Genomic DNA, 27,856 nt, shown 5'->3' with positions numbered 1-27,856 from the left:
GTTCATGATCCATTTACAATTCCTCAAATTGTGTATCGATGGACTCAAAAGTTGTCTGCAAGTGATCTTTTGGATCCTCCAAGGAGTCATGATCATCTAAGGTCGTTGGAGTAGCATGCTCCTCAGCCACACAACCAAGTTGATCGACGTGATAGTCATGGTCAGATTCCCACACCATTGCCCCTTTGTGGACCTCCTTCATACCAACCAAGGCAAAGTCATGTAGGCTAATCCCATCGTACTCAGTCAAAGGTTTGATATTGCTATTATCCCTAGTAACATCAATACCTATGCAAGCCATGCAATAATGAGGTGTGGGAAAGGCATGTGGATCTTTTTCTAGATGGGTTTTGTGTAATGCACAATGCAATGAAACATGTTCAGACCCATATCTACATCTAACCTATGTCGAAATGCATACAACAAAAATAGATGACTCAATCTAACAGAGACTAGAGCATGAATAACTATTGACAATATGCACTCGACAATGACTTTATAGAGGATATTGTTGGGAGCTGATAGGCCCTGAGCAGAAAAAATTCTCTTGTTCAAAGGTCTAGACCGATGGTGTTTGAACATGACATTTATGGACAAGTGGGCAAAAGGCTGTGGAAGAGGCTCTCTATAGGTAGGATAGAACACAAATTTATTCTCAGCCCGACGACAACCTAAGAATGACCTCCAAATGTTTGGTGTAAAGTCAAGATTGTGTTTGCCTACGCTAGTTCGGTACACCAAACCATCCCTAACAAGATGCATGTTATCATAAAATTCGGCCACTAGGTATAGATGGATAGGAGTGTCGCAAAAAATAATTTTTTTTAATTGATAATGGCTAACAATTTCTAAGATTTCAAGACTCTTAGCACGAAAGAAATCTATATGTAGATATCGGGCAGGAATGATTTTGAATGAGTGAGATCGGTCAATACAACTCTTTCCCTTAGAAGAAGTCCTAGATGGACCTTCTCAGCCTCAATCCGCCTATGTTTGGGTCTACATGTATGCACAATAATAGGATTAGTCACAATGATATAAATCATAAGGTAACATAATTTAACCATGGCTAAGATAATTACTTTGGGCCCATATATGTTGATGGATTAAGACGATGAAGTGGGCATGGTCTAAGAGCTTCTGAGATGATGCTTAAACCCTAAGGGATGTGATAGAGAGAGCAGTGAGAAATAGCAGGGGTAGGGTTTGGTGTTTATAAGGAGAAAAACCAATAGATAGTCCTACCTTAGGTCACCGGAGCACTAGGCGTCAAAGGGAAGAGACACAAGTCGTCGAAGAAGGTCGGAAGCATTTAGAGTGTGGAGGGAGAAAAAATTAGGAGTTAGGTCAAGCAGTCAAATGGATGTTTAAATACACAAGTTAGCTTTAAAAATGCGTGAGACATGAATCGATTCGACTATCATTTCTAGTTAGTTGACTGCTTTCGATTATGTTTTTAACAGAGAAAAATTAATTCGACTGATTTCAAGGATCAATTATACTGATTCAGTTTTGCGGTGTATAGAGATGAATCGATTCGACTGATATCAAATATCAATTCAATTGATTTAGTTTATGCAGTGTACAAAGACGATTTGATTCGACTGATTGAGTTTATGTTGTGTACAGAGACGATTCGATTCGACTAAGTTCAGGGATCGATTCGACTGATTCATTTTATGCTGTGTACAGAGACGATTCGATTCAATTGATTTTAGGGATCAATTCAACTGTTTGAGTTTATGCTGTGTATAGAGACGATTTGATTCGACTAAGTTCAGGGATCGATTCAATTGATTGACTATATGACATGCACAGAGATGATTCGATTCGACTGATATCATGGATCAATTTGACTGATTCAATTTATGACTTTCACAAAGATGAATCAATTCGACAAATTTCGAGGATTAATTCAACTGTTTCAGTTTCTTTAGTGCATAGAGACTAATCAATTCGACTAATACATAGTATCAGTCGATTGATTCATTTTCTAAAGTGAACAGAGACTAATCGATTTGACTCATACTATCTATCAGTTGATTGATTCATTTTCTAAAGTGAACATAGAGTAATCAATTCGACTGATATTATGTATCAGTCGACTGATTAATTTTTGAACACGATTCGGGCACAATAAATGATGTCATAAGCTCAATGTAAATGAAAATTATATGATAATCCCTTAACCACACCATATTTGAGATCCTTGAGCTTCTCTCTATGTGATGGTATTAAAATTTTTATTTTTTGGATAGCCGAAGTCCATCAGTCGATTTTGATCAAAATTGGCTAATGGACCAAACTACATTGGATCATCACGTGGTTAGATCCTATGTGCTTGGGATAGTCTCCCGAATGTGAAAAATGGCCATTAATATCATTATGATACATCATATTGAGTGCATCAATTTTTTTAAACACGATTCAGGCATAAAAATAAGGTTTTTGACTCAATATAAATGAAATACAGATGATATTCACTGACCCAAACCATATTTGAGATCTTTGGGCTTCCCTTTATGTGATGGTGTTAAAGTTTTCATTTTTTGGATAGCCAAAGTTTATCAGTCGATTTTGACCAAAATCGATTGATGGGCCAATCTACATTGGACTGACATGTCGCATGATCCTATATATTCAGGCTGGTCTCCAGAATGTGTAAATGCCCTCGAACCTCATTAGAATACACCGTATTAGGAGTTATGAATTTTTAAACACGATTCGGGCACAACAAATGATGTCATAAGATCAATGTAAATGAAAATTATATAATAATCACTGACCCACACCATATTTGAGATCCTTGAGCTTCCCTCTATGTGATGGTGTTAAAATTTTCATTTTTTGGATAGCCGAAGTTAATCAGCCGGTTTTGACCAAAATCGACTAATGGACCAAACTATATCAGATCGACATGTCGTAGGATCCTATGTGTTCGGGTTGGTCTCTAGAATGTGTAAATGCCCTCGAACCTCATTACGATACACCGTATTAGGAGTTACAAAATTTTGAACATGATTCGGGTATAACAAACGATGTCGTAAGCTCAATGTAAATGAAAATTATATGATAATCACTGACCCACACCATATTTGAGATCCTTGGACTTCCCTCTTTGTGATGGTGTTAAAATTTTCATTTTTTGGATGGACGAAGTTCATCAGTCGGTTTTGACTAAAATCGACTGATTGACCAAACTACATTAGATCGACATGTGGTCGGATCTTATGTGTTCATGCTGGTCTCCCGAACATGAAATGCCCATTAATATCATTATGATACATTGTATTGAGTGCAATGATTTTTTAAACACGATTTGGGCATGGAAAATGAGGTTTTTTGACTCAATATAAATAAAATGCTGATGATAATCATTGACTCATACCATATTTGAGATCCTTGAGCTTCCCTCTATATGTTGGTGTTAAAGTTTTCATTTTTCGTATAGCCGAAGTCCATCAACCGATTTTGACCAAAATCGGTTGATGGACCAAATTACATCGGATCGACATATCATAGGATCCTATGTGTTCGGGCTAGTATCCAGAATGTGTAAATGCACTCAAACATCATTACAATATAATGTATTGATAGTTATGAAATTTTGAACACAATTCAACCCCAATAAGTGACATTAGATTCGACTGACACAATTATCTTATGAGTTAGGGCTAGTCTATTGAATGTATTCATGCCCTCTAACAACATTATGATATATTAGATACATCATAATGAATAACAAAACACAAAACAAAAATTTTACACAACATACAATTTTACATGATCAATTTAACCAAACACAACATAACACAACACAACACAACAATTTTACACAATCCAATACAAGCTAATTTAAAACAACACAACACTATAATTTTACACAATTCAATATCAGTCCAATACAAGAACAACATAACAATTTTCCACACACTCCAATATAAGATCAATTTAGAACAACAACACATACACAACACAAAAAATTTCCACACAATCTGATACAATATCAATTTAGAGAAACAACACAACACAACACAATAATTTTAAACAATTCAATATCAACCCAATACAAGAACTACACATCATTTTTAAACACAATCCAGTACAAGCTCAATTTAGAGTTTTTATACACAACACAACTTTTTTAAAGAATCAAAAATCAATCCAATATCAATCCAATACAAGAACAATATATGGATTTTACACACAATCCAGTACAAGATCAATTTAGAACAACACAACAGAACATTTTTAAACAATCCAATACAAAAATAACAATGAATAAATAAGAATCTTGACTAAAAAAATTTCATAACAAATAATTAGATGAAGTATAAATTTGCAACAAACAAACATACTTCAAACTTTGATACACAAATTACAAACATACTATACAGCATGTTAATTACAAACATACAACAACACGTCATTTACAAACATACTACAACTCGTCAATGACAAGGTTGATAATTCATTCTACTTTGAATTTACAAAATTTGTCCCTAATGATTGATAATGCAACCTTCACTCTAAATTTATGAATGTCTTTTTGAGTGAATTTCATATCAATATTGTACAATAGATGTCTTATATATTGTATAATGAAGAAGCTAGAATCATTCCTACAGTATCACAAAATTAAATTAGTAACAAAATTATAATGACAATGTATCATTGAAATTTACTAATAATGTAATAATTTACTTACGACAATATCTGTTGAGGACAATCTACTTTAGTAGAAGCTCATTCTTCAAAACGGTGATACTCTTGTAATCCATTATATAGCTTCCTCAGTTTATTAGTCGAAAATATTTTGATTCTAGAGACCTGTGAGCATTGGACAAATAAAAAAATATTCATAAAAATATATAACAAGTATCATAATGTTAGAATATATATTTCATATGTTAATACTAACCATCTCTGCAAAATGTTGACCATATTTATAGTTGTAGGACAACGAATTATAATGGTAGAATGCTTTTACCTCGGTGTCCATTACCATTAAATGATAAAGTGCATGATCAATATTTATAGGTATAAAAATATACCAAATTCTCGACCAATCGAATTTATTTTGATAATTAGACATAAAATTGTTTCCTATAAATGTTCATATGATGAATGCAAGATTCAATAAATAATTATAAATTAGTTTAATTATATCACAAACATAATAAAAATTATAATATGAAGCAACATATTTACCATGAATCCAGTTGAGCAAGATATGGATTTATTATACAACCTATTAGACAAGGAAGCTTCAAACGAGGAAGCTTCCCAGAAAAGTAATAAAATATATGCATCAATTACTTCCCCGTCTGTAAATATATTGCCCAGACACATGTGAAGAAGTCACTTATAGTCAATAAGTAGTAGTCTTCCTCCCATAGGAAATTAGAAGTAGGACATCTCAGATTTTGAAGGAATTCTATCAGGTAAGTCACATGTTCTTCTCATTTTTTTTATTTTTTGAATTTTCCTTTCAAATACTGTAAATAAATCAAACTCAATGTATTTAACATAAGCAAAAGACAAATTAAAGATAATGTAATTACTTCAAACAAACTTAAATATATCTACATAAATGTCAACTTACTTTAATTGCACTCAATCTCATAGTCTTCATTTCCTTCTCCCTTGCCTTTATTTTATCAGCCTCTTCTTCATCATCAATTTCGTCACCAACTAAAATAGTTTTACCTGTTGATACAGTCTGATCTGGCTGTTGTTTTGATGTTGACACTGATTTAAGTTTGTATCAGATATTAACTAAACTCAGACTGATTAATGATCAAGGTTGATCATGTGGAGAAGAAAAGTCCAAGTACGGATACTTGGCACGCGAAGTCGGAGAGGGCTCGGTAGCTCGTTCTCCGGACTAGGTCAGAGAGGGCTCGGCAGCTTGTTCTCCGGACTAGGTCAGAGAGGGCTCGGTAGCTCGTTCTCTGGACCGGACGAAGTCGGAGAGGGCTCGACAGCTCGTTCTCCGGACTAGGTCAGAGAGGGCTCGGTAGCTCGTTCTCTGGATCGGACGAAGTCGGAGAGGGCTCGACAGCTCGTTCTCCGGACTAGGTCAGAGAGGGCTCGATAGCTCGTTCTCTGGACCGGACGAAGTCGGAGAGGGCTCGGCAGCTCGTTCTCCGGACTAGGTCAGAGAGGGTTCGTTCTCCGGACCGGACGAAGTCGGAGAGGGCTCGGCACCTCGTTCTCTAAGTCGAGAGGGCTTGGTAGCTCGTTCTCGGACCAAGCAGTAAGGTTTAGGGTGGGAGGCTCTAAAACTAACATGAGGGACATTGGATCGGTCGCTGACCGATCCGGTATCTGATTTTGGCGGATCGGTCGACGGCACGATCGGATGACTTAGTATCTCGACGGTGCGTGGACCGATCGAAACCACATAACCTTTCGTGTTATCCGATCGGTGCGTGGACCGATCGGTTACCACGTAAGATTCTGTGGCTATCTCGATCGGTCGGTGACCGATCAGCAATGTTTACGAAAACTTCGTAATCAGGGGATCGGTCGTGGACCGATCCACGATAGGCTGATCGGTCCACGCATCGATCGAGTCTTCGACCGTCGGGATGAGTCTTGATCGGTCCAGAGAGCTATGGATCGGTCAGATGACCGATCCACAACGATGTCGTTTATCTTCTGCTATTTCTCTGCGATTTCTGATTCACTGATCAAATCTTCTGCTGTGAGATTTTTGAGTTACAGGTTGCAGGTGTTGTGCCAGTGCTTAATTTCAAATTAAGCTCCATCAGAAGAATAAGAACAAGTGCCCTTTATGCTGTGTTTCACTGCAAGTGGTGCAATTCGAGCTTCAACGTTCACTGGCCGCGATCAGTTGGACTCTTGCTCATTGGTTCGAGCTTAGAGACACCAGTGAAGACCATGGATGGTATTGGTGTGAGTTTAGAGAACTAGATGAGAAGGAAGAGTGATTGGCGACGCCTGAGTTGGTTGCAGTGATTCGACACAGGTGACAGTGATTCGGGACAGTAAGAAAGCAGAATAAGAAGAAGGAAGAAGAGAGGTTTGCTAAGGGTTTGGAAAAACTCTCTGTCGATCAATCAAGAGGCTGTGTCGTTGAGCTCTTGGCTTCCTTCTGTCTTTGCATTTTGCTTCGTGGCTGTAAGTTCATTTGTTCAATCCTTTAGCCACTGAACTCTGTAAGTCATTGTGTTTCATTTTCAAATCTATTCTGTGACTTTAGTGGAGAGGTTACTCCACCGAGAAGGAGAAATACTTAGCCGAAATTTGTCCGGGGTGTGATCTACCGAAAGATCAAGGGATCGTCCACCTTACGGACACGCCGAGGAGTAGGGGCAAGTTATCCCCGAACCTCGTACATCGTTTTGTTAGTGGTGGTTGTTTTCCTTCCTTGCATCAGTTTTCTTTTTGTTTATTTCCGTTGTGCTAACAAAGTTTTGTGAGAAAATTGATTGAGTTTTAGAGGAGGCTATTCACACCCCCCTCTCTAGCCATCCGAAGGTCCTAACAAGTGGTATCAGAGCAAGGCGCTCTTCATCCGGATTAACACCCTAAAGAGCAAGAAGATGGCTATGAAGGAAGGTTTTAGTACCAATCGTCCACCCTACTTCGATGGAGCGGACTTCCAATATTGGAAGAGCCGTATGGAGTATTATCTCAAGACCGACATCTCCATGTGGTTCTCGGTCAAGGAAGGTTTCACACCTCCGAAGGATGAAGAAGGTAAGGAACTAGAATCGTCGAGGTGGTCCGCCGAGCAAACTCGCAAAGGACAAGCCGATGCCAAGGCGGTGGTCACACTACAATATGGAATAGCCAAAGATCAACTTGTCAAGGTAGGTCCATTTGTGAGTGCAAAGGACTTGTGGAACAAGCTCATCGAGCTCCAAGAAGGAACTCGAGACTCTCGGATCGCCAAGAGAGACTTGTTCCTAAACGAACTACAAAATCTCACCATGAAGGAGAACGAAACGGTAAGTGAACTACACGGAAGGTTCAAAGAGATCATCAATGGTCTTCATTCTGTAGATGAACGCGTAGAGAATTGCGATCTCGTAAGGTACGCTCTCAAAGCCTTTCCGAGGAATGCCTTGTGGTCATCTATGGTAGATGCCTACAAGGTCTCCAAGGACCTTTCAATTGTTAAGTTAGATGAATTCTTTTGTGAAATGGAACTTCATGAACTCGCTAACAAGGGTCAAAAAGAGAAAGGTATTGCCTTAGTTGCAGGAGAAAAGAGCAAGGATGGAAGAAGGAAGAAAGAAAAGAAGAAGGAGAAAGAAATTCCTACATCCTCATCCTCCTCCGAGTCCGATGATGAAGGAGGATCATCATCAAGCGAGATGGCCAATTTCGTAAGAAGAATCATGAGAAGGAGCCGGAGATACAAAGGGAAAGGTAAGTCGATTGATCAAAATATTGATAAGACTAATGTTACGTGTTATGAGTGTAGCAAGAAAGGACACTATCGGAGCGAGTGTCCAAAACTCAAGAAGAAGGAAGAAAGGGCCAAGAAGAAGAAAGCTCTCAAAGCTTCTTCGGATGAATCCTCCTCAAGCTCATCGGAGGAAGAGAAGGAGAAAAGCACTCGTCAATTAGCGCTCATGGCAAGGGAGGAATCGGACTCCGGAAGTGATACATCAACCACGGCTTCATCATCTTCGGATGATGAAGAGGTAACTTCTCCTCACTTAGAAAAATGCTATAAAACTATTGCACATTTATCCACTTTGCTTAAGAAGTCAAAAACTGAAATCAAATTATTAAAAGATGAAGTAGAACACTTGAAGACTCTTAGGGAAGATGAGGTTGATGACCTACATCAAGAGCTTCTTGAGGATGAAAACAAGGCCTTAAAGAGTGAAGTTGAGAAACTCAAGAATATGCTTGAGAAATTCTCATCTAGCTCTAAGACCTTAGATATGATTCTAAATGCCCAAAGGGCGGTCTACAACAAGGCTGGGTTAGGATATCAACCTAAGGAGTCTAGTTTTATTTCTTTAGTGTCTAGAATCCAATTTCATAGATCACATGCTTCTAGGGTTCATGAGATTAGGAAGGGTGTGACCAAGGCATGGGTTCCTAGGTCCTTCATTGTAGATGCATTAGGTCCCAAGACTTGGGTACCTAAAACATCTATCTTTCGTGTCTTGTAGACATTTGTCAAGGGGGAGCATCTATCAACTTGGTTTGTTGATAGTGGATGCTCCAAGCACATGACCGGGGACAAGTCACTCTTTACTACCCTTCAAAACAAAAATAGAGGTAATGTGTCCTTTGGTAATAATGGTAGCCTTAATGTTATAGGAGTTGGAGATATTCATATATCCGAATGTCTCCAAATCAGAAATGTCCTTCTAGTCAAAGGGATGACCTTTAATCTCCTAAGTGTCAGCCAATTGTGTGATACGGGTTACACAATTGAGTTTCATTCAAGTCAATGTCTGGTCAAACACATTGACACACTTGACACGGTACTAGTAGGCACAAGGGTAGATAACATTTATCAAGTATCATTTAAAAGTGCTACTAATGCCTCTGCTAAGTGTTTCATGTCAAAAGAAGAAGAATCATGGCTGTGGCATAGGAGGCTGGCTCACGTAAACATGAAGAATATTCGAAAGCTGGCCAACAAAGGTTTAGTGCGAGACTTACCAAGCATCAAGTATCAAAAGACAAAATTATGTGATGCATGTCAAAAGGGTAAGCAAACAAAAGCGGCTCATAAAGGTAAAAGCGCTGTAAGTACATCTACTGCTTTAGATTTATTGCATATGGATTTGTTTGATTGCAGTAATGTTATTTCATTGAATGGGAGTAGATACTGTTTAGTGATCATTGATGATTTTACTAGATATACATGGACTTTCTTTTTGAAAAATAAGGATCAAACCATAGATGTTTTTGTTTCTTTTTGTAGAAGAACTTAAAATGAAAAATCAACAACAATTAAAACAATTAGAAGTGATCATGGTGGAGAATTTCAAAATCATAGGCATGAGTTCTCTACTCCAAGGACCCCACAACAAAATGGGATTGTGGAGAGAAAGAACCGAGTCTTGCAAGAGGCTGCACGAAGCATGCTCAATGAGTACTCACTACCGAGCTACTTATGGGCTGAAGCGGTAAATACCACTTGCTATGTGCAAAACCGAGTCTTGATACATAGGTTTTTAGGAAAGACTCCCCATGAACTCTGGTTTGGGAAACCCCCTACAATTAAACATCTTAGGGTGTTTGGTTGTAAGGTGTTTATCTTGAACACCAAGGATCATCTTGGAAAGTTCACGGCTAAGGCTGACGAAGGGATACTAGTCGGGTACTCTCTCACCATAAAAGCCTATCGAGTCTACAACAATAGGACTAAATTGATTGAAGAGTCCTCGGATGTAGCATTTGAAGAAATCCCTAAATCAAATGATCAATCAAGGGATGTAGGAGAAATTCAATTTGAACTTAGAAATCTAAGTTTAAATTATCAAAACATAGAAAGAGTCGAAGTTGACTCCGATGACGATGAGCAAAGGCAAGAGAGGGCTCAGTCTGATCCTTTACCTAATACTGAGCCCTTGCCTGTGTCTAGTGAGATCACTCATGAGGCACCGCCAACACAAAGGCAATCTAGGATAGTCTCTAGTCATCCCCAAGACCAGATTGTGGGAGACATTCAACAAGGGATTAGGACTAGGTCATTCTTTAGAAATGAGTCTAATGAGGTCGCCTTGATCTCAGAAATCGAACCAAAATTAGTTGATAAGGCATTGCATGATCCTGATTAGATCATAGCTATGCAAGATGAGTTAGGTCAATTTGAAAGGAGCCAAGTGTGGGACTTAGTTCCTAGACCTAAGAAGACCACCATTATTGGAACCAAATGGGTCTTCAAAAATAAGTTAAACCAAAAGGGAGAAGTCGTGAGAAATAAGACAAGACTTGTAGCCAAGGGCTATAGTCAAGTCGAAGGCCTCGATTATGATGAGACTTATGCTCCCGTGGCCCGATTAGAGTCCATTCGTTTAATGCTAGCTTTTGCTACACATAGAGGTTTCAAGCTCTATCAAATGGATGTTAAATCAGCCTTCTTAAATGGTTTCATTAAAGAAGAGGTCTATGTTGAACAACCACCGAGGTTTGTGAATACCGAAGCTCCAAACCACGTGTACAAGCTCAAGAAAGCTCTTTATGGGCTTAAACAAGCACCTCGAGTTTGGTACGAAAGGTTGTCAACTTACTTACTAGAAAAGGGTTTTGTAAGAGGTTAAATAGACCCAACACTATTTCTGCGTAGAGATGGTGAAAACATATTTGTAGCCCAGGTGTATGTCGATGACATAATTTGTGGCTCAAATAACAAGGGCTATTTGAATGAATTTATCACTCACATGGAAAGTGAGTTTGAGATGAGTCTGGTGGGAGAATTGACATTCTTCCTTGGACTTGAAATCAAACAAACTCGAGATGACATTTATGTCCATCAAACGAAATACACTCAAGAGATGCTCAAGAAATTCAAAATGAGTGACTCTAAGGAAGTATCAACTCCAATGGCGACAAACACTCGCCTTAACAATGATGAGAATGGAAAACCAGTTGATCTAACGCAATATAGAAGCATGATCGGTAGTCTTCTATATCTCACGGCTAGTCGACCTGATATACTTTTTGCTGTGGGCATGTGCGCTAGATATCAAGTCTGTGCCAAGGAATCTCATTTAATTACAGTTAAGAGAATTCTGAGATACCTTAAGGGCACAATTCGAGTAGGTCTATGGTACCCTCGTACGGAGTCTTTTGACTTGATAGGTTATACCGACTCCGATAATGCTGGGTGCAAATTGGATCGGAAAAGCACTAGTGCAGGTTGCCAATTTTTAGGTTCATCATTGGTTAGTTGGTCAAGTCGGAAGCAACATTGCGTTGCTCTCTCCACGACCGAAGCTGAATACATTGCCATGGGAGAGAGTGTATCACAATTGTTGTGGATGATACACACCCTAGAAGATTATGGGCTTTCGTATAAGGGAGTGCAAGTGTTGTGTGATAACATCAGCACAATAAACCTAACGAAAAATCCAGTCCATCATTCAAGGACCAAACACATTGAAGTGCGTCATCACTTCATTAGAGATCACGTAGCTAGGGGAGACATTGCACTCACATATGTTGAGTCAAAGTCAAACCTAGTCGATATTTTCACCAAACCTCTTCCGGAAAATGAATTTAGTCATTTGAGAAGAGAATTGGGAATGTGTTTGGCTCAATAGGCCATTAGGACCCCATCATGATCAATAAGGACAATTAAAATAACAAGAGAAATAGGGAAATTAATTTGGGCAACTTGGGGACATCTCACACAAACTATAAGGTTTAACAAATTGTTTTTGTTTGCTAGAAATGGGGTGAGATGCTAGGATCAGCCGAATTATTCAAAATGTATCATGCATCCCTTGAATAATTAGGTTGAAGAGACATAAATTGAGTATGGGGAAGACCATTACATAATTCATGTGTATTTGGTTCCTAGATCTTACTCATATATTCCAACCAAGGAAACTTGGTTGGACCTTTACCTAGAAATTATGTAACTTTGGTTGATGGACTGTTTGATACATTTGAACGATGCTTTTCATGATTTTGATTGATACTAGGACAAGTCCTTGAAAGAATAATGATAGCAAGTTGGTTATATTTTGACAAACTTGAAACTGAACATAACAAAGGTCGAAATTTCGGTTTTCAGGCCTTAAGTTGTCTGTTTTCTAAATGTTTGCAACTTTAGGGCTATAAACAAGTTCAGACCATAATTTTTAGGTAATAGTTATGCTTGTAGATCCTCCAGGTTCTAGGTTCTGAACTTGGAAGTTTTCCTAAAGAAACTTCCACGAATTATCGAACATCTCTACGAATTTCAGTTACTGAAATTACTGGAGAGATTTAAGTATCAGGCACTGATCGGTCTACGGACCGATCTCTCCACCCTTCTGTGTGTAATCTGATCGGTCCAGGGACCGGTCAGGTTCATTTTAGTACGCCAGGAAGAGTTACCTGATCGGTCCGGGGACCGATCAGGTCAGCCTGGCACGCAGAGCCCGCTACTTATCATCTTCTGATCGGTCTACAGACCGATCAGGAAGTTCGCTGATCGGTCCAGGGACCGATCAGCGACTACTGATCGTCTCCTGTTCGGTCTGCGTACCGATCAGGATGTTCCCGAATCGGTCCAGGGACCGATCAGGAGGTTCCTGATACCTCCTGATCGGACAGCCGTCCGATCATTTCATCATCTGTACACCCATCTCCCTTAAAACTTCCCGATCCTTTCTTTTCCCTTTTCACGCGGAAGCCCTAGCCGACTCTTCCCTACACCTCACTTCTTCTCTTCTCTTTGCACGCCGGAACCCTAGCCAAAGCCCAAGCCAAAAGATACTTCAATGGCACCAAGGTAACTCCATACTTCTCTAGAACTTGGCATTTCGGTTTCATTTCTCACCATATCTGTGCTTTTTGTTTCGGGTGTTGGTGGCTCCGGTGCTCACTTACTTGCCCTATTGGATAACATTGTTACACCTTAGGAAGAAACAAGTGGGTGAGGGGACCTCTAAGTCACCTGAGAAGTCTAAGTCTAAGGCTCCCTCTCGACCTCAACCATCGGTCTTCGAGAGATTTCCAAACCACCAGTTTGAGGAAGCTTTTAGACAAAGAACCTTTAAATTACTCCCTTGTAGGTCTGTGGATCGAAAATTCATGGACAAATTTTGTCCAACTGTGTCAGAAATCATTGCCTACTACAAACTTGATACACTTGTCTATTTAGAACGAGATATCAATTATGACTTAGTATCGGAGTTTTATAACAATCTTCATCAAACTAATGATGTAAGTTATAAAACAAAAGTTGCTAAGCGGACTCTTGATTTCAGTTTCTCAGCCTTCTTTGACTATCTAGGTTGCCGGAGGTGTTCCGGAAATGTCTTTTCAATATATCCTGACTTACCAGACCCCTTACCTTCACCTTTTGAGGTCACATCTGACTCTATTTATGAGTATTTCTTCAGACATCCTAGACCAGGTGGGCTAGATGAATTAGATGTTGATTTTCCTACTTTTGCAGCCTTGAGATTATCTGCCCACGATTACATCCTCTTTAAGATTGTCACAAACTGCCTTCTGTCAATCACATCTAAACCCTTATCTGAAATCCGACCATATCATTGTCTGATGCTTTATGGATTGCGTCGGTGTCTCGACTTTGACATCATGTCCAGCATCTACTCTTCGATTATTTCCTATAGTGAGCCAAACAGCTTCACTGTTTATATGCCTTATGGGCATATCATTACAGATTGGCTCGAGACCCTTCAAGTTGATGTCTCCAAGGGTAGAATAATCAAGATGGTCAGGCAGGACTACAGACTTGGGAAACGAGCATTTTCCAAGTCTGGCATCATAGGACAGGATGGGGACGTTCGGTGGAAGGATGGGAGAGCTCTGGGCGAGTTACCACGGGGACCTCCACGACAGGTTGCTGCTGCGCCTGTTGCTGCTCCTCCTGCTGTTGCTGTTGACGATGGAGAGGCAGATCCTGATCTGCGCTGGCAGATCGCCGAGCTGGAGAGTCGCATTGATCGGCACGATGAGCTGCTGGTTGCTGAGCTCCACGGGCTGCGCGTTCGGATTGACCAGCGCTACGATGATCTACGCAGTCAGCAGTTGGCGACACATCAGCCGATTATGGGATGGATGGCCAGATACCCACCTCCGCAGGATTTCACGGGCTATCCATCCTCGAGCAGCGGCATGCCACCTCAGGGACTCACTCCTCCTGTTGATGATGCTGATGCTCCTCGTGATGAGGAGGCTGATTGATACACATTGTTCTATGCTATCATTTTGATTATCTATGTTTTGGATGTTGTTTGTTGAATTTTTATGTCTGACCTGGATACTTGCTGATTTCATCTATTTGTGCTGTTCATTTTCTTGTCTTTCTTTATGATTCACTTCTTATTGGCTTTTAATATGCTGTTCATATGCCATGTCTTGTATGTCTCTTATTTCTTTATCACTGTCTTATAATACACTTAGAGGGTATTCTAGGTGAATTAAGAAAAAGACAGTATGGGTTAAGGGGGAGTCCTTTAACGTTTTCTTACCTAATTCGCGCCTTTTCAGTGTTTGACAAAGGGGGAGAAGGTAACTAAGTTTAGAGATAAATGAAAGTTTGTCTTAGGGGGAGGATCTTGATTCCCCTATCCTTACATGGTGTTGTATCGGTCTTAGGGGGAGGATCTTGATTCCCCTACAATTAGGGAAATATGAACATTTCTGATCTAAACTTAAATCGTGTTGTCAAACAACAAAAAGGGGAGATTGTTGATACAGTCTGACCTGGCTGTTGTTTTGATGTTGACACTGATTTAAGTTTGTATCAGATATTAACTAAACTTAGACTGATTAATGATCAAGGTTGATCATGTGGAGAAGAAAAGTCCAAGTACGGATACTTGGCACGCGAAGTCAGAGAGGGCTCGGTAGCTCGTTCTCCGGACTAGGTCAGAGAGGGCTCGGTAGCTCGTTCTCTGGACCGGACGAAGTCGGAGAGGGCTCGGCAGCTCGTTCTCTGGACTAGGTCAGAGAGGGCTCGGTAGCTCGTTCTCTGGACCGGACGAAGTCGGAGAGGGCTCGGCAGCTCGTTCTCCAGACTAGGTCAGAGAGGGCTCGGTAGCTCGTTCTCTGGACCGGACGAAGTCGGAGAGGGCTCGGCAGCTCATTCTCTGGACTAGGTCAGAGAGGGTTCGGTAGCTCGTTCTCTGGACCGGACGAAGTCGGAGAGGGCTCGGTGTCTTCGGACCTAAGTCGAGAGGGCTTGGTAGCTCGCTTTGGACGAGAAGGCTAGGAGACTCTAAAATATGATTTGTAGGCTGGACATGCTTTGTTGTTAGTGACATAACTTTCAATGGAGTACAAAAAGACATGTATGGGTCTCGCTATAGTTCGATCGGTCGTGGACCGATCGGGAGGATGCCTGTTCGGTCTCATGGGGTACAACACCTAATTCGGTGCTCACTCGACACATTCCTAGAACAACCGTAGGGGAATCGGTCTATGGACCGATCCACGCACAGGCTGATCGGTCCACAGACCGATCAGAGTCTTCCCAGACCGATCAGGATGAGTCTTGATCGGTCCAGAGAGCTATGGATCGGTCAGATGACCGATCCACAACGATGTCGTTTATCTTCTGCTATTTCTCTGCGATTTCTGATTCACTGATCAAATCTTCTGCTGTGAGATTTTTGAGTTACAGGTTGCAGGTGTTGTGCCAGTGCTTAATTTCAAATTAAGCTCCATCAGAAGAATAAGAACAAGTGCCCTTTATGCTGTGTTTCACTGCAAGTGGTGCAATTCGAGCTTCAACGTTCACTGGCCGCGATCAGTTGGACTCTTGCTCATTGGTTCGAGCTTAGAGACACCAGTTAAGACCATGGATGGTATTGGTGTGAGTTCAGAGAACTAGATGAGAAGGAAGAGTGATTGGCGACGCCTGAGTTGGTTGCAGTGATTCGACACAGGTGACAGTGATTCGGGACAGTAAGAAAGCAGAATAAGAAGAAGGAAGAAGAGAGGTTTACTAAGGGTCTGGAAAAACTCTCTGTCGATCAATCAAGAGGCTGTATCGTTGAGCTCTTGGCTTCCTTCTGTCTTTGCATTTTGCTTCGTGGCTGTAAGTTCATTTGTTCAATCCTTTAGCCACTGAACTCTGTAAGTCATTGTGTTTCATTTTCAAATCTATTCTGTAACTTTTGTGGAGAGGTTACTCCACCGAGAAGGAGAAATACTTAGCCAGAATTTGTCCAGGGTGTGATCTACCGAAAGATCAAGGGATCGTCCACCTTACGGGCACGCCGAGGAGTAGGGGCAAGTTATCCCCGAACCTCGTACATCGTTTTGTTAGTGGTGGTTGTTTTCCTTCCTTGCATCAGTTTTCTTTTTGTTTATTTCCGCTGTGCTAACAAAGTTTTGTGAGAAAATTGATTAAGTTTTAGAGGAGGCTATTCACACCCCCCCCCCCTCTCTAGCCATCCGAAGGTCCTAACATTACCTTCTTCTTTCATTTCAAAATCAACTTCCCTCATGTCCTTGGAGTAATGCTAGCCAATTAGGTGTATCTTTAGGGGTCGACTCCCTTCACCCTTCTTTATTTTTCTCCTGGTCCTCTTTCTACCTAGGACCAATACTAGCCAATTAGGTGTATCTTTAGGGGTCGACCTGAGGTTATAGTGACTTCTTTCACATCCTCTCCTCTTCAAATTGGTTGAAACAAGGTCAAGATGAGGATCTTTAGCCGGATAGCTAGTTGGATAAGAAAAACCTTCCCTTTCTAGAAGGATAACTAATTCTCGAGTAACTTTCACTAAGCTTTCATTATCAAGGGTAAGCTTTTGGATTAGTTTTTTCCTTTTCAATACAACGAGTACATCCAATTTCTTCCTTAGAATCTATGTGAAATTGTGAAGTCGATGTCTCACCGTGTAGACTCAAATTTAATAAGGAGGGGAGTGCCAAGTAAATTTACTTCCTTGGAGGTAGGGAGAATATCAACAATAATCTACAAAATCAATAACGATAAATTAATTAAAAACCATTAACTATATAAGATGAATTTAGCATGAGTTGAAATATATATAATGCTTACCTGGCTAGGTAAGACTTTTGCTAACTTAGCCTTTATTTTATTTCTATGAGAATAAGTAGACCTCCACTTACTTATCCTTAGTGTTACAATGTTGTCTGCCACTTGAATAGGGGCATGCTTAAGAAACCAAACCTGTGTCATAGTTCAATAATTAGATACTATTAAAATATTTATGAAATATATTAAGTAATCAATAAAAACTTACAGCAAGTAAATCAACAAATCCCTTCGTATAAGGCAATGAGAGGGTACGCCTAGGAGTCTTCAATGCAAAAGCATTCCCAAATATTGGGAGTTGAGGAGCCATATAATTATATATAGCCTCAACCCAATTATAACTTCCTAGATTGTCAAAATCATCGATAATATCTACAATTCTAAAAGGTAGCTTATGTTGGATCGTAAAGTCGCTAGAGGGGTGAATAGAGTTTGTTGAAAATCGTGAAACAAGTTACCAGTGAAATAAAGAAAGCAAAAGCACACGCTACAATAAGTAATTTTTTACTTGGTTCGGAGCCTTTGACGATTCCTACTCCAAGGCACGCACTCGTCGAGTGTTTTCATTAAGAAATCCACTAATAGTTCGAAAAGATACAATAATGAAGTATAAGAACTATATATGAAAAATTATTGACAACAAAGAAAACTAAGTAAAGTTGATGTCCGGTTGTCGGTGGAGCATTGCAGTGTTGTCGGAGCCTTTTTGAAGCAGCGCACAGGAATATAAGTCGTAGCAGTTGATGTTCTGAAGCTGCTGGTCGAAGGCCCTTATATAGGCCCATTACAGGTGCCTGGAACCCCTCCGGGCACCTGACCATTGCTGACGTGGCGATCTCTCATCGAAACTTCATCCACAAAGTTTATCCACTTATGGGCGCCTGGACCCCTTTCGGGTGCAAAGACCGTTGATATGGGTTTGGCTAGTCGTCACACTCCAACTCGACTTCGGGATAACTTTTCTAGTCTAGGCGCCTGGATCAACTCTGGCCGCCCGACCGCCTGAGTGCCTGTGGTACCCACCCAGGCGACACTAGTCCGAGAGCCCGGATCCCTTCTAGGCACCCGGATTCCTTTTTTTCAACCTTTGAATTCTGCAAAAAGGAGTTAGTGCAGAAAAATAAAAATATATTTATCTTGTAAAATAAAGTTAGCACAAAAAAATAGGAGTAGTAATTAGATCCTGTCTCTCCGAGACCATGATCTAGTAAAGGTCTCAACTTAGGTTTCCCAAATGGACATAAGTTATACCGACGCCTATAGTTCTCTCAACCGGGAACACATCCTCACTGGATCTCTCCTTTAGTTGCTTACCTTCACTTACCACTTACAGTTGCTTGACTTGCCTTTGACCCACCAGATCTTCCCGTCAGTTATCAGGTCTTGCAGACCCAACTAGATTTTGATCGATTGTCAGGTCCCGTGGATCTAACCGGACTTCCCACCAGATATCGGGCCCCGCGAACTTATCTGAATTTTCCACCAACTATCGGGTCTTGCGGACCTAGCTGGATCTCAACTTGTGTCAAGTCCTTCAGACCCGTCAACTCCTACACACTTGGTAAAGTAATTAGATCACACAACACTCTAACTTTAATCCACTTGTCATTCATCAAAATTTAAGTTAAATCATTAGTGTAAATTGCACCAATAGCTTATATGTACTAAGCAAATAAAACAAAAGAAAAAAGATACAAAATATAAAATTTATAAAATAGCAAAACATTCAAATCGAAATTGACTCGGAGATAATAAGTCTTCATTAGATTTTCCAATCTAGATCAATTTAAGTCTTTACTTGGAAAAGATGTTTTGAATAATGCACTAGAGGCAACATTGGAATTAATCTCGACATGTCTGCCTCTATTTGGGATTCCGAGTAATAATGCTACATCATTGGTTGTGAAGGGCATAACCACGTTGGCGAATTTGAATGTCTCTTTTTCACAATCCTAACTCTCAAATATGTGTTGGGATATGCCCGATGCGGGTGTGTGCTAGAACATATTTCGTAAACATGCACAGCGAAAAATAAAATAATAATAATTCCTAATTATTACATCACATGCACAACATGCATACTAGGATACAACATGCCAAATATGATCGGATAATTAAAATTTTATAGAAAGTAAATTTATGCTAATTATACCTTACGGATGACCTGTAATGAGAAGAGCATCAACCGTAGCGACGTTGTCAAACTTTACCTCTATTCATATCCACATTGAGCTCCTCAAGATAACTCCTTGAGTACAAGCCTCTCATTCAAAAATTACTAGCCATGAGCGAAGAAGAGGGATCAAGAGGAAGAAGAAGATAAGCACACAAGGGAGAGTTTTTCTCTCTTGGGATGGTCACGACAACAAGAGGGAGCACCCTCTTATTGGCAGCGGGAGAGAGGGGAGGGAGAGAGGATTGAGTTTCCAAAAGCCAATCGACCAAATAATGAAATTTGTATCTAATTCTCTCTTAATTACATTTATATATAATCCTCTTTAATGAGTTGGATTAGAAAGCCCAAATTCAACTCATTATCCCTTAACCAAAAATTAGTCCATTAACCCCTTGGTTTAGTTCACAACTAAACCAAGCTGATTCATGACTAATTCATGATTAAACCAAATATGGTTCAACTCTATCATAAGAGATGTAGCGCATCCGCGCTTCCATCATGACATATATTTCTATATTTATCTTATATATGGTCCAATCAAACATTTATCTGTTGATCTAAGAATCCTATTCTTTAACTTGTTTTACACCTTTTATAGACTCGTTAGTGCGTGTGACCCAATAGGTTCCTGATTTATCTTGGTCATCCATAATTAAATACTTAATTATAGAACGATCATGAGTGACACCTAGTAGTATATCATGATCCCCAATTAGTCAGAAAATCATAGTTGATCTTAGAACTAATTCTAAACCCTTCAGCAGCTACAGTGAGTCGTGCCTTGTTCCTTTCACTCGTCTTATACCCACTTGGTTCAGTACATGGTCTATGTGTCTGCCCCCACTAGACTGACTACGTCACACCTAGTCCAAGTAATACTTTCTCATTCTACGGATTCAAATTACTCGTACATGTGTACAAGAGTCTCGTACTCTTAACTTGTGATGCTTTGGCCAAAGACTTTGAGTAATAATCCTAACGAGCGGTCATAGGGTATACATCTCCTTGCAAGGAGCGATGAATCCTTTGTGAGCTATCCAAATATTTTTGTGCATTTCGACTTATACCCAATCATCCCGGGTTCACACCTTAATAAGGTTCTTGCTTAAGATATTAAAGTACAAGTCTACATGACCAAGATGACTTGTATACCTCAAGTCGAAGAAAACTTGCACTCGAGTTACAGTAAGAGCTTCATAGACATATCTATATATATAGATAACCACATGAAGTCTTACAGTGAGTCACTCCAATGAACTAGTTACCATAACTAGCATCCACGTTTAACTCTTGATATCCCAATGTCTCCAGCTAGTGAGAAAGTAGTTGCTTGGCAAACCAATGAGTATAACTCATGCTAGTCTTACAGAATTGATAATGTCTGAATGTATCAATTTGACGACTAGAAAAATTCTAATATGTTCATAATTGCACATATAGAGATAATCACTAGTTGTGATCCAATTACAATTTCTCTGATGCTATGAATTGTATTACGAACATTCAGTAAATAAGTTTAAGATAATCAAACATATAATATACACTAGTAAATCTATATTTAGTAAAAACCATAAGACGATTGTCTTATGACATCTCTCAAAATCTAACAATATGTTCATCAGTAATCCCCTAAGATATCGAATTTATAGTATGCTCAAGAATAATGAAAAGGGGCTACTTCTTATAACATTTATGTGTTTTTCGTGGAGTATAACTCCTGAATGACCCCTTGTCTTTCTTCTTGTAGAAGTTTCAGAACAAAAATCTATAAAATATCTCAATTTTCTCATCCAATATAACTTGTCCTGCAAACTTGATAATTGAATTGCACTTCCTGAACTTGATGCATTTCTTTTACTTTCCTGCCGTATAACAAAATAATAATTAAGATTTATAAAATTCAATAAAATATCAATAGTACAACAGAGTGAAACTAAATTTAGTCACTAAACTCTATACAATGAATGAAACATAATTAATAATTATGGAATTAGAATGAATACAAACATAAATATCATATAATCTAAAAAAATTATTAAATTTGTTGACAACTTAAATTAAGTAAATGAACTCAGAGTTTTATATACGCTATAATCTTTAAAATATTAAATTTTTTGAATTTGTTGAGTTCTATAGTGCTCGATTTAGATATGATATAACCAATTTAAATTAAGAAATCCTTAACATATTTTAGGTACGAAGTATGATAAATATTAAATCAAACTGCATTTTTTACCAAAGTTAAATAGTATTAGCAATTCATCTTGATAGTATTAACCTATTTAGATAAAGTATGTGTTGGGCAATTCATCTTGATACTATTAACAAACTTAAATATAAAAAATATATTTTCGTAAATCAAGCTATAATCAGGACCAAAAGAACAATTCAAAAAACACACTTTACTCTCAAATTTTTTACCTTTGGAGATGATAATGTATACTTCGATATTCTCATAGATGTAGTGATGTGGTGCAATGCGACAATAAGGAGCTAACACGGTGAAGAAGGTAGTGAAGCTCGGGACAATAACGAGCTAACGTGGTCAAGATTAGGGGTGAGTATTCGGTTAAAACCGAACCGAACCGAACCGAATAAACTGAACCCGAATAAACCGATTTTTATAAAAAAAACCGAACCGACCGAATTCCTCTTTAAAACCGGAGCAAACCGAACCGATTAAAAATCGGTTAATTCAGTTTTCAACCGAATAAGCCGAATAATTGATTTTATGTATTATGTTTGTGTACAACCACCGAATTGATAAAAAGAGTTTGCTTTGCCACCGAACTGTGTTTGTTTACCTTGTCTATATTTTATAAGCTTTTATTCGTTATTGATAGCTTTTATTCCTAATCTTATGGACCAGATCAAATGCATATAGGCTGCAAGATTTGATCGATAGAAAGGTTGCAAATTGCAGTTCAATTGATTCCAATTAGGAAATGAAGACAACACTGAAATGGCGAGTCTTCCTAAATCTTGAGGTGATGCTGCGTTTGCCAAGTGCAAGTGTGCAACAAGTAACATTTCTGACGTGAGGGGAGACATATCTCTGACAATAGCCTGACTAGCAAATATTTAAATTTTTATGGTGTATTTCGAAACCATTGCAACAGTTTAAGGGGCCATTTTAAAAGATTTGAATTTGACAAAATACTAATGAGTAAATTACAGAGTGATTGAAACAATTCATTCATCTCATACATTCAATATATCTAACTTTATCAAGCTATTCAACATTGCATTGTTAGTAATATTCAAATTATACACTACGAGACCTGCAAATACAACAGATGGCAATATTAACTAAGTTCTATACAAGCATTTGACTAAAATCCAAGTGCTTCCGAAAATTAATTAAGCCAAGCTCAGGAGCATTATCCACAACAAACTATCGACTTCAAAAGCAAATACCATTAACAGAAACATTTCTTCATCCACTATCACCAATTACTGGGCTTCCATGTCGATCTCCGTCAGGCACAACCTTGCAATGAAAATGTCCTTAGAAGTTAGAAGATTGCCCGGAATATGAAACAAAGACAGTATTTAAAACCAATATGCCATTAAAGCCTGGTTTACCTTGGCCTGGTTGAGGAATAAGCCTCCTTATAAGCATACTGCCACAGCTTAATCATCTAGTGACTGGAAGACATAGCTTTCGATTTTCCTGGAACTGGAAGTCAACCAAAACCTAAAAGGCAGACAAAAATTAATAATTTTACATGGAACTAAAAATACAAATGGTATAAATTAAATACGGGAACTAAAAGGTACTTATTGCATAACATTTTATGTTAAAATGCTTTGTATTTCTGGTTTGGATCATGTCCTGCATAGTCTTTGCCTGGAAACAAATTTGAGTAAATAACATGTACAAAAGTGAAACATTCACGACAATTAGTGATGTACTAACCCGTCTCTCTTTCAATTCCTCTGGACTAATTTTCCACTGTTAATCTTATTGATCTATTTAATGCACTTGATCATGAGCTGAAATTATATTAATTTATGTGATAAAAAATAAAATCTTTTGATAAATAATATCTTGAATGCATATCAACTGAAGCACATTAAACAACATTAACAAATATATGCAATAAAAAAACACAAGATAAGGACAACACATATTCTATTTATTTCAGTAGCTCTATGTTCATGGAAAATTAGCTTGTTTGTACTTGTATCATGATATATTCAAAGTCAGGTTTTATGGTATATTCCTTGGCAATGTCAAATGTCTATTCCAACAGGCCTCATTTGACCCACACTAGCCTTCTATCTATATATCAGTCTCTTGAGGATATTTGTTTCATAAACAACACTAATTTTGTACATTATTAAGATAGTACACCGATTGAAGAATCCTTTTAGAGATCAAATAGCTACCAAACGCAGCTATACAAAGCTATATTACTTATTGCTAGTCTCAAACAGAACATAAAAAAAAACATTATTGAAGTAAGAATTTTGCTAGTATCAAGAATAAAAATAGCATAGCCGAAGTAAGAACTTTGTAATAGCATACTCTTTCATAAGGAATTGGATTGCACCTTTCCTTGTCGAATCTTTAAAACCTTTCAGTGCACTTCTCGCATCTTTAAAACCTTCAAGCAAAGCACCTAACTTTGTGTAGCATGCTGCCTTAGCAGTAAACTTTTAAAAACTTGAGTCATCAAATATAAAAATGCTATGAGAAAGGTTGAGTAGGAGTTAGAATTATTATTAACAAGTGGGTGTTTTTGATTGCACAAGACAATCTAGGCAAAATTACAATGAGCACAAAAGGTTCTAGGCTAATAGATCATCTACTTGTTTGAGATATACAAAAAACTTCATACAATCTTTTGATTACATCAAGATAAAATTCATCATTTGGAAAGCAATTTCAATGCATAAAGCAACAAGGTCAGCCCCAACATAGCCATGTGTCTGCAATCCTTTCCAAATCAACCTACATTATATAAATCAAATTGCATAAAATCAACATGTACTGCCACATGTTTATTGAACAAGGTAACAACAATTGAAAATGATCACTTACATCATTAGATAGCTTCAAGGTCAATTTAAATAAAATATAATATTTAAACATACCATTGTTTATCGCCGGTGTTGTCGAAGAAGATGAGTCCATTATAATTTTTGAGAATTCTGATAAAAAAATGCAAGTTATCACAATACTCTTTATAAGTTTATAATTATAAATAAAGATCTAATTGTCTTTTTCTTAAAAAGAAAAACTTACCGCTTTCAAGTTTTTCCACATCCTCTAAAATTTCTTCGATGTTGAGTGGTTTCAAATTTAACCGAAGCCAATCTTGAGTACAAATAAGACTTTCTACCACCTTTGGAGTCAATGAACTCCTAAAACAATCAAGTATCCGACCACTAGTACTAAAAGCAGATTCTGAAGCAACTGTTGATATCGGAATGGCTAATACATCACGAGCAATTTGAGCAAGTATAGGAAATCTGTGACAATTTTGCCTCCACCATCCCAAAATATCAAAATTATCACAATACTCTTCAACTATTTCATTAAGATACTTGTCTAATTCTGACATGTTGCCATCACCAAAAACTTGTGACTTTTGTTTCTTATACTTGGCTATAATTGTTTGTCTTTTCAAATCACTCATGCTATTTGAAGTATTGCCCTTGTCAACTGATTCTGAAATAGATGGAACTCTTGAAGTATTACATTGAGGCTCCATTTTTTCCTTATAATTCTTGTACAAAGCAAATAAAGTGTCCTTTATAATCTTTCCTACTCTTTCACCCTTCTCATCTCCATATAATTCAATCAACATAAATTCTACGAAATCCAATTTATGTCTTGGATCAAGCACCACCGCAATATAAAGCAACTTATTCATTTTCTCAGGATCTCCCCAATACTTGTCAAATTTATTTTTCATTTTAATTCCCATTGAATACACATCAAGATCATCACTTTCTTGCCACTCCTTCAAGATGGTAAAAATATAACTAATCTCATGTGCAAAAGTATTGGATGTGACATATAAAGATCCTGAAACTTTTAATGTTAGCTCATAAAAAACTTGCAATAGAGATGCAAAATGTCTAACATTAGTCCAATCTATACTTGTTGGCTTCCCATCAAAAGTCTTCAATTCTCTTTTAGGTTTACCATCTGAGTCAAATATCATCTCTCCATTCTCATTCAAAATGGTATGCCATTCTACATATTGAAGATCTAATTTAAAACATGGATCTTGTTCATCAAACCTATCAAAAGCTCTTTCAAATTTTTGAGCAGTATTCAACATCAAGAAAGTTGAGTTCCATCTAGTTGGTACATCTAAACATAATGAGTTCTTGCTTTCAATTTTTTCAATCTCAACACATTCTTTAAACTTGCTTAATCTAGAGGAGGATTGCTTAACATATTTAATTGCATTCCTAACATTCATCACAGATTGATTTATATCTTTTAAACCATCAGCAACAATCAAATTGATTATATGAGCTACACATCTTATATGAACATATTCACCCTTCAAAATAGTGGAACCCCAATTAGTCATCTTTTTTCTGAAACTATTGATAGCAACATCATTTGAACTTGCATTATCAACTGTAATTGTGAAAATTCTGTCAATTCCCCAACCTCTCAAGCAATTTTCAATGGCTAAACTAATAGCCTCTCCTTTATGACTTGTAATTGGACAAAAATTGAGAATTCTTTTCTGTAAATTCCAGTTTGTATCAATAAAATGAGCTGTTAGACACATATAGTTGATTTTTTGAATCGATGTCCATGTATCAGTGGTCAAACAAATTCTTTGTGTTGAATCATGCAACAATTTTTTCAATTTTTCCCTTTCAACTGAATATAATTCAACACAATCATGTGCAATCGTCCATCTTGAAGGAATTCGAAACTTTGGACATACCATAGCCATAAATGTTTTAAATCCTTCTCTTTCTACAAATTTGAAAGGAAGTTCATCCATTATGATCATTCTAGCTAATGCTTTTCTAGATGCATCTTGATCAAATTTCCAAGAAGTTAGAGACACCTCACCCTCTCTTGAACTTTGTAAACTTAACTGTGCTTGAATTGTTTCAACAACATCAGGGTGTTTTTTACATGAGGTAATATGAGATCTCAAACTTGTTGTTCCATTCCTATATGGATCACAAAATTTTTTTTTATCACAATATTTGCATTTGGCTTTTATCTCCGATGCATCATTAGTAAACTTTATGAAATGATCCCATACTTCACTTCTCGGTTTCATTGCTTTTCTTTTGATTATCTTTCTTTTGAAATCTACAGTAGTTTTTGTTCCCACAGTAGGATCACTTTCAGATTGTGGTATTAAACAACTATCATTAACATCCATATTTGATAAATCTCCTTACATTGATATACAAATACTGATCACAGTTCACAGATGATTCACAAACACTGTTTAAAAAATATTACAAGGTGTGATAACACTATTTAAAATATAAATGATCACTAAAATTGAAAGATAAATATGAAACTCAACTTATGATTAAACATGATGATAATTATTATCAGGATTTAGAATATCTAGCTACTGTTAAATACTTGAGTTCAACAAAGAATTCATATGCCATATAAAATCAATGATTACTAATTTCAAAATATTGAGTAAATTATAAGAAGATATTACTTACCCACACCGTAGGGCAGTTACTGGCTACTGTGGTGTCACTGGTGTGAGGATGAGGGGGCTCTAGAGGAATGAGCAAGTGGTGAGAGTGACGGGAAAGGGGAGGCTGAGTAGTGAGCAAGGAGGAACAAATAGAGAGTGATGGGAGGATGGAGAGCTGCTGAGCAGTGAGCAGGAAGTACCGGTGGAGAGAACGGTGAAAGGAGGAAGGGCTGATCAGTGAGCAAGAAGGACCGAGGAGATGCTCGGAGAAGGGAGGAGGGATGGCTAGAGCACTGACGGAGATGTGGAGTCGCTCGGCAACAAGAG

At 38.1% G+C, this 27,856-nt stretch overlaps 1 protein-coding gene across 1 annotated transcript; it reads right to left on the bottom strand.

Moving 5' to 3' along the window:
- Window positions 1-13: 13 nt before the first annotated feature.
- Window positions 14-27,250, bottom strand: LOC121986580 (zinc finger BED domain-containing protein RICESLEEPER 2-like). The gene is made up of 4 exons (XM_042540541.1): window positions 26,798-27,250; window positions 25,126-26,590; window positions 24,975-25,031; window positions 14-288 (listed from the first exon to the last, which is right to left on the bottom strand). Exons 1-4 carry the CDS (start codon window positions 27,248-27,250, stop codon window positions 14-16), a joined length of 2,250 nt encoding a protein of 749 aa, XP_042396475.1.
- Between the last annotated feature and the right edge of the window lie 606 nt (window positions 27,251-27,856).

This window comes from Zingiber officinale, chromosome 5B (genome assembly GCF_018446385.1).
Source record: "Zingiber officinale cultivar Zhangliang chromosome 5B, Zo_v1.1, whole genome shotgun sequence".
In the NCBI taxonomy this organism is placed as follows: Eukaryota; Viridiplantae; Streptophyta; class Magnoliopsida; order Zingiberales; family Zingiberaceae; genus Zingiber; species Zingiber officinale.
Note: the sequence above shows the minus strand (reverse complement) of the source record. Positions and strands in the feature narration are given on the sequence as shown.

Bases quoted from the DNA above. Each gene is read 5' to 3' on its own strand.
- LOC121986580 (XM_042540541.1), bottom strand. From the start codon at position 27,250: ATGGATGTTAATGATAGTTGTTTAATACCACAATCTGAAAGTGATCCT. The intron at 26,591-26,797 runs GTATGTCCAAAG...TGGAATTTACAG, and splicing joins TTAAAACATTTATGGCTATG to AAAAGAATTCTCAATTTTTG. The intron at 289-24,974 runs GTATGTTTAAAT...TGGCTTGCATAG, and splicing joins AACACCGGCGATAAACAATG to GTATTGATGTTACTAGGGAT.